The 8,116-nt window shown below is 41.4% G+C and overlaps 1 protein-coding gene across 1 annotated transcript; it reads left to right on the forward strand.

Annotated features, from left to right (window-relative positions):
• The first annotated feature begins 123 nt into the window (after positions 1-123).
• On the forward strand, positions 124-7,966 carry dnajb6b (DnaJ heat shock protein family (Hsp40) member B6b). The gene is made up of 10 exons (XM_058060713.1): positions 124-528; positions 2,822-2,924; positions 3,140-3,249; positions 3,325-3,387; positions 4,485-4,589; positions 5,494-5,601; positions 5,675-5,819; positions 5,890-5,960; positions 7,464-7,613; positions 7,690-7,966. The coding sequence occupies exons 2-10, from the start codon at positions 2,860-2,862 to the stop codon at positions 7,806-7,808; spliced, it is 936 nt and encodes a 311-aa protein (XP_057916696.1). The 5' UTR covers positions 124-528; positions 2,822-2,859; the 3' UTR covers positions 7,809-7,966.
• Positions 7,967-8,116: the final 150 nt, after the last annotated feature.

An 8,116-nucleotide genomic window follows, 5' to 3' on the forward strand; every position in this document is an offset into this window, starting at 1 on the left:
GAATCTGACAGGCGATGTTAAAAATGTGATGTATCAATTTTTTTCCAACTTTTACAGCACGAAGCATACGTTTATTAACAGCATGCGTCCTCTTGGCGCTTGTTGTTGTTGATATTTGTCCTCATCTCGTTGACTGCGTCATCACGGACGCTCAAAGCCATGCTGCCTTCGCGTCCTCCTCGTCATAAAATGTAAACGAACGAGTAAGACTTTTTTCATAGAGATGGCATAGCGCAAAAAAATAAAAATTAAAAATAATCCAGGCTTGTTAAAATATATTAGCGGTCACTCCTCCACTCAGTGGGCTGTGACTGAGTAACTGTCATTACGAAAGAGGGGCTATCTTATGTGGTGTGCTCGCCGACAGTCCCTGAACGCAGCAGCAGCAGCAGCAGCTCGTGTACATTGACTATAGACTAGCGTGGTAGTTAGCAATGTTTACTTCTAGTTAGTACTATTACTAACAACTAGCTGCTCATCAACGGCTGCTTGGGACCAAAAGGAGAACATTTCCCGGCGACCTCGAAGGTGAGCGTCAACTTCATTACCGATGATTTGTCCCTTTTCCCCGTATTTTCTTGTGGGCTATTTTAACGACAGAACTTTTAACGAACAGTGAAATGCTAAAATATCCAACTGGAGCTAGCAACCCATGCTAGCCGGGCATTTCTTCACATTTTAGTGACGTCACTAGGATCGTTTTATAACATTTACATTTAAACGTGACTTAACTGTCGCCAAGTCACCATTTCCAGTGACACGACATTTTGCACGTTAGATGTTACCTAAACTGAAATGTATTCAACCTGTAACGGGTTACGTTTGGCCAAAAGTGTTCATTATGGAAGTTTCTCTGCTCTTGTGACAAAGCGCATGCAAAGCTTGCTGGTGATGACGTCATCTTCCAGAATGTTCTGTCACTTAATGTTGAATTACTTTTTTTCCTTTCTAATTTTGTCTTTTTTGTCCATTTAGTGAGGAACAAAAGCAGTGTAGTAACCCAACGCAAATACCTATCAACATAATCTATTTAATACAGTTTGGACGTCAGGAATATGCAGAATGTCATCAATTAAAGAAATTAGGGGTGTCCAAAGTGTTGCCCATATAGTTTTGTAAAAAAAAAACAACGAATTTTAACAAGAAAACTAATATTTTTTTGTGTTGTATGGCCAATTAAACATGGAACCTCCCAAATTAAAGGACTGTTGTTTCGTAATCAGCAGGAGAACATAGGTAAGTTTCAGGAAAATATCAGTTCCCAACTAAAAATGGTTTTTCACAAAGCTTTTTGTGAAAATGTACATTTCAAGCATTGCTTTCACTTTGACACCATTTAGTTTGCTTTTTTGAGCGCTCCAATATCTAAATATAAAGAACACAAAAAGGATTGTCTAACAGCCAAATAATTTATTTACAAATATAACACCACCAAACTATTTAAAAATGTCACATTTGGAACTGAACTGTGTGTGTATGCATTGAAATTTCCCCATAATTTGTAACCTTCTGCACTCATCCGTCCTCCATGTTTTTGAACACTTATTGGATGTATACAGCATTTTCTTAATATCGGTTTTCATCAAAACAAAAAATCAGATACTGATTTCAACCAATGTCGCAATAGAAAATGAAATTAATGAATGTATTTGTCCCTTGTGGACCCAATCTCGTCTCGTGACACAGCTATAATGTTTGGTGTTATGTTGCCATGTTTCAAATAAGGACAATGGGCAATTTAAAAAAGAAAGTGTAGTTCCCCTTTAAATTGTCTAATTGTCTTTTCCATGTTAGTGAAGCAGCCATGAATCACAAAGTGAAGCCGGTGTTGTAATTGTTAGTGTTTTTATTGTGTGAGTCATTAGCTGCTTTAGCTAACATAATGACTAACAACACGTACGCCCATAATGATTACATGTCCTGCTCCGCATTTTCACTTTACCTCGGTGTGAGGCAGGTTTCTTAAGTAACTTCTTAGTGAGGATGTTGACAACTGCTTTCTTCTGCTGTTTGTGTTTGCTAGTAAGCGTGTAGAGGCCTTGTCAATAGCATTTAACACACACACACACACACACACACACACACACACACACACACACACACACACACACACACACACAATGTGACAGCAAAGGTCATCACTGATATAAATAGCTGACAAACCGTCCCAGTGGAAACACTGCAACCGTGTTTAGGCATTACTATGACAACCACTCGTATTGTTTGCTTTTCACCTTTGACCTTCTCTTGTTTAGCTTTTTGTGTTGTTTTCTCATGCTCTTTATCGTTTCTATTTTGGTAAGGTTACTATATGTCATGTTTGATGTCAGGGAGACTTGTTGTTTATGTTCACTAGTCCCCCCCCCCCTCTTATGTGACAGCTTTTTTAGTAACACACACACGTTGAAGAACAGCTTAAATCAATGCTTGTCAACTGAGCCGCGGCTGTGAAATGTTGCTCCTAAGCTCCTCCCACTGCCTTGAGAAGGACTACTTGCCAGTTGTTAGTTACATCAGAGCAGTGGATTTTAGTGGATTAAGACTTATAGTATAAACAAACACAAAAAGACTAACCTAGACCTCCCAAATGTCAACTTTTGTTAACCTTTTCATTCTTTCTTTTTGCTGATATGCTAACGAGAGCAGCAACTGCGTGTGTGAGGAAGACAGACGTGTTATGACTTGTCCACATGCTTCGTTCTTCATGATTCATACTTTTGACAGCCAGGCATCCACCATGAACTCACCTCGCCCTGCCTGCATGGCTTCTTGCTTGTTATTTGCCATTAACAGTAAGAATCTACATGCTGTCTCTCCACAGAAGACCCTCTCCTCATAGCACCCCTCAGCCAGTGAGTCATGGTGGACTACTACCACGTCTTAGGAGTACACAAAAATGCAACACCAACAGACATCAAGAAAGCGTGAGTGCATTGATTGCAACACACAGCTAGCATGACACCTGCTTGTGATCATCTACTTGCACTGTAATATTGTCATTAGTGTGCCTTCAATATTATAGCATATTGTTATTTTAAGATCAGTGTTCATCAAAGCGCAGTTTTTCTTTAAAAGTTGAGACATCAGCCTGACAAAACTGCAGTCCAGAGTTGTCACTATCATTGCCGTTTTTTTTTAGCTACAGAAAGCTGGCACTAAAGTGGCATCCAGACAAGAACCCAGAAAATAAAGAGGAAGCAGAGAAAAGGTTCAAAGAGCTGTCCGAGGCCTATGAAGTGCTCTCAGATGGTAAGAAGGACATGAAACATATTGTTTACTGGCAGCTGCTCGTCCATGATGTGTTGCCTGGTGTCTACATCGTAGAAAGCAAGAGGAACATATATGATCGATATGGAAAACAAGGTCTGAATGCAGGAGGAGGAGGCGGTAAGTGTATGTTACCGTTTGACTTCTCATGTCACCTATTGTCATCTTACATGTCATGTTATATCATGCCATCTAACTCCATGTCATAACGTCGTCATCCACATTATCGTCATCTAACTCTTCTCATGTCACTCGTGTCTTGTCAAACATCTTCTATTGTCAGCTTGTCTCATTTCATCTAATGTATTGTCATCCATCATCATCTACATGACATGACTTGTTACATGACAAGTTCTCATGGAACTTGTCTTATGTCATCTATTAACATCACCTACTGTATCATTAATGGCATCTAACTGGTCACACGTCTTCTATTGTCATCTGCTGTCATCTAATTTGTCTCATGTCATCCAACGCTGTTTGTTGTTGCCTCTTGTCTCATTTCTCTCATGTCATCCTTTTTGTCATCTAACTCGTCTCATGTCATCCTTTCGTTACCTAATGTCATCTAAGGTGTCTCATGTCTTTTCGCCATCTTTTTGTCATCTAACATCTAACTCGTCTCACGTTGTCTGTTGCCTAATTCATCTCATGTCATCTAACTCATCTCATGTTATCCTTTCATCATCTAACTCATGTCTCATGTCATCTAATGTTGTCTCTTGTTTCCAATGTAATCTAACTTGGCTGATGTCATCCTTTCCTCATCTAACTCATCTTGTCATCCTTTCATCATCTAACTTTGTCTCATGCTATCCTTTCCTCATCTAACTTGGTCACATGTTATCCTTTCCTCATCTAACTTCGTCTCACATAATTTTTTCCTCATCTAACTTCGTCTCGCGTCATCCTTTCCTCATCTAACTTGGTCTCATGTCATCCTTTCCTCATCTGACTAAACTCATGTCAACCGTTCCTCCTCTCACTGCATCTCATGTCATCCTTTCCTCATCTAACTCGTCTGTTCACATCTAACATTGTCTGTTGTGGTTGTCTCTCATCTAATTCGTCTCATGTCACCCTAACTTCATTTCACTCGTCTCATGTCATCTATCATCATTTCATATCATCAAACTCCTCTAATGTCAGCCAAGGTCATCTATTCTCATGCATGTGCTATAGTGCTCATGGTCGTGTGTGTGTTTGATGTCACCCAGGAGGACAACACAATCACTTTGGCGGCTCCAACTTCACATTCCGAAATCCAGAGGACGTATTCAGGGAATTCTTTGGCGGCAGAGATCCCTTTGCTGATTTCTTTGGTAAGCACACATCTGGTCAAGTGTTGGAATATTATCTGTCTTGTCATCTATTCAATCAGTGCTTCTCTAATAGGGGGGTAATAGGAATAGGGAATATTGAAGGAATATTGGATATTATTACATTATATTATTGTCTGTACAGTACAGATAAATACATCTTATCAGTTTTGATCATATCAATTGTATAATTGTGTTAAACCATCTAACAGTACAGTTGTGTAGTGTACTGTGCTAGTTCATATGTAGACATGTGTAAGGTGGACTTTCAAGAGGACTCTGTGTCCTCTTATGATGCTGGCAACTGGAGTAGGGAACTAATCCCCCTGCTGGCTGCCGTCCTGAACCGCAAGCAGCTGCTGAACTGCATATGAAAGTGTTGAAGGCATGCAGCTCCACACTGAAGTCTAAATAAGGAGCTAACACAGCGTCCACATCACTCAGCTGGAATGCTGTCCAAAATAGACGGCGTATTAAAACACATGCAAATACATGCACATCAACTTTGACATGGAAAATCTAACTTATAACATTTTTTCCAAGAAAGGTAGCCACAAATTGCTCATGAACAGTGACTGTTGAGTTTGTTTATGACATACTATACATACTTAGGTGTTTGGCTGAAAGGTTAAGCGTACAGAAGGTGCTCTATTTAGGTTGTAAGTCGGAACTAATAGCTAATGTGTAGTGGATTCCTGCATATTCATGTTTTTTCTCCGAAAAGAGACCTTTTTTCATAGAGATGGCTATAGAAAATAGACCAGCCTAATAATACAGTACGATGCAACGTAAAGTCAGGGCAAGATGATGCCACCCTGTGTGGGAACGGAAGCATTAGCTTCTACTGTCACCTTGTTACAATCCATAACTTGCAGCGATAATAAAAAGATTGTGTCTTGCTTGGCAGCCAACGACCCCTTTGGTGACTTCATCGGGCACGGCCGCCACAGGGGGGCGAGCAGAACCCGGATGGGAGGCAGGTTCTTTGATTTTGGGAGCTTCCCCTTCGAATCAGGTGCGTACGCCCTAACTGGACGTTACCGTAGACGATGTGCATTTGGACCAAACATGATCTGTTTTCCCTGTAGCTTTTAACTCCTCCGGTGACATGAGTGGCGGCGGCTTCACGTCCTTCACCTCCTCTTTTGGCGGCGGCGGCGGTGGGATGTCCAACTTTAAGTCAGTGTCCACCTCCACCAAGTTTGTCAACGGCAGAAAAATCACCACCAAACGGTACGTTTCTATACACGTGCGTCCAACACCTTGTGTCGTTGTGTAAAGCTTTGTCTGTGTGTGTGCACAGGACGGTGGAGAATGGGCAGGAGCGCGTGGAGGTAGAAGAGGACGGCCAGCTGAAGTCGCTAACAGTTAACGGTGAGGAGCAGATCCTAAGACTGAACAACTAGTAAATGTTGTAGAAACTACACTGGAACGTCTTTAACTTCATCTATTTATTACTATTGTCATTCCATAAGGACTCTTCTTGTCCACTTTCAAAGTTCCTTGGTTGTACTCGTCTTTAACCTCACGTGTGATGAATGAATGCTCCATGCATGTTTGTACCAATAATAAACCACACTTTTGCACATTGTGTCTTTTCTTAACACATTTAAAACCTGTCATCACCATGGAAACCACCGACTAAAACCTACTCGTGTCCATCTTACTGCTGCTTGACCATGCCCCCCCTCCCATCATGACCTTTTCACTGGCTCGTAAAGTTGGCCTCTGAAGAAAACATCTCAGACTAATGTGTCAACACACACACACACAGACACACGTGCTGGCACTGTGTGCATGCATGTGTGTAGAGTTCCTGCATGTCGCATGTTTGCACCCACACACCCACCAGTATATAGATGTGTGGAATGTGCTCAAGGTGAGTATTTACACAAGACCACTGATGTATAAGTTAGCACAGGTGTGTCACATTCCTGACAGCAATATACTGCATGAACACACACATACATATGTAGTGTATAGGCACTATTTCCCTCCAGAATAAAGGCTGCGCTCGCGCAACACCGTTGCTAGGTAACGCCGCAGCGCTGCACCAATGTGACAGAGCCCCGCCCTATTGCTCAAAAACTTTGCTAAAAAATACATTCATCTAATAACGACGTGACGTTCATTGGCAGTAGTACAAATAAGTACATGTTAGACAACATGACATTTAGTGGCTGGAATACAAGAAAAGGTTTGAGATTGACGATGAAAAAGTTGTTGCTGTTCTGACGAATCATTGATGGTGCTCTGGCGCCATCTTCTGTCCAAATGCTGTGTATGCCCCTAAGCGTTCTTGGCAAGAATCCAATAATGTAAAAGAAATCATTTTCTAGCAAAGTTAACCAAAAAGGCGCTGTCATTGTTTAAGTACTGCAAACTGAAATCTCAGTGTGAACTCGTAATTGTGAAGAATAACTTTCTCATCTAGCCAATCAGATCGTCATCCTATAATGCATCAATCAACATTTCATACGTCATCTGTCCGTCCTTTATCCATCAATTCTTTTAGAAGATCTTCATTCCTACATCTACCAACAAGTGACTTTGGGGCCCAAAACAAACCGGAGCCCTCCACATCCTCTTTTAAAAAGTTGATAGTTACACAGCCATGTTTACAAGTTTAAAAGGTTGACACCTTCTGTAGTTTTGATTAAAATTGCTTGTTTTCCTCTCCGCTTCACTGGGGTAACTCCGCGGCAGCAACTTTGTGTTGCTCTCCTCTTCCGGAATCAATGTACACATGCGCAGTAACATTGACTAGTTTATTGCACGAGAAGGCAGCGTTTATGAAAGCTTACGCATTTTGATGTAAATGTGAATTATGACTAAAAGACTGCGTTCATCCTTCCTTTGTGTGTTATGGTGTCACAGACGTCAGCATTGACGATGAAGAGCGACGTCGGCGCCGACACAATCTACTTCCGGGTGTGAGCGGGCACCAGCTCTACCTGAGGAGCTCCGCCCACAATCCCCCGGATGAGGAAGAGGAAGCAGAGGAAGAGTACGGCCTAACGAGAGGAGGTGATGATCGGTGTTTGTGTTTGTTTGAACGGCTAATGTGTTTTTATTGACATGTGGAATCTTCTTGTGCTTGGAGGTTACATGGAAACCAAGAGGAAAAAGAGTTACTTCAAGGAGGCGGAGTCTAAAAGGAGACGAGCCCCCCCTCGATTCTTCTACCCCACATTTGGCGGACTTGCGTCTTTTTTTTCATAATCAAATGTCGTTTCCTTTTGGAAACATTCTTTGCTAAATGTGGACACACAGTGGACATGTCCAGTCATTTATTTGGTATTTTGTTTTGTGACTTTCGGGAAAGAGACGTACCTTAAAAATAATGTTTTTAAAGAAATAAATGTTGTGATTACTCTTCACAGATGATAATTATTGCCTTCTACAAACAATATTCATGTGTGTGTTTTAGAGCCACCAACAGCACGTACACACGTAAACACATGATGCAGTACCAGGACTGACCTGTGAGAGGCAGCAGTGTCACAAGACGGCTAAACTCGCAAAAGAAG

Source organism: Doryrhamphus excisus, chromosome 21 (genome assembly GCF_030265055.1).
Source record: "Doryrhamphus excisus isolate RoL2022-K1 chromosome 21, RoL_Dexc_1.0, whole genome shotgun sequence".
Taxonomy (NCBI): domain Eukaryota; kingdom Metazoa; phylum Chordata; class Actinopteri; order Syngnathiformes; family Syngnathidae; genus Doryrhamphus; species Doryrhamphus excisus.

Excerpts from the sequence above, each read along its gene's own strand:
- dnajb6b (XM_058060713.1), top strand. The coding sequence starts at position 2,860 with ATGGTGGACTACTACCACGTCTTAGGAGTACACAAAAATGCAACACCA. Across the intron at positions 3,388-4,484 it reads GAATGCAGGAGGAGGAGGCG|GAGGACAACACAATCACTTT; the intron begins GTAAGTGTATGT and ends GATGTCACCCAG. Across the intron at positions 5,961-7,463 it reads GAAGTCGCTAACAGTTAACG|ACGTCAGCATTGACGATGAA; the intron begins GTGAGGAGCAGA and ends ATGGTGTCACAG.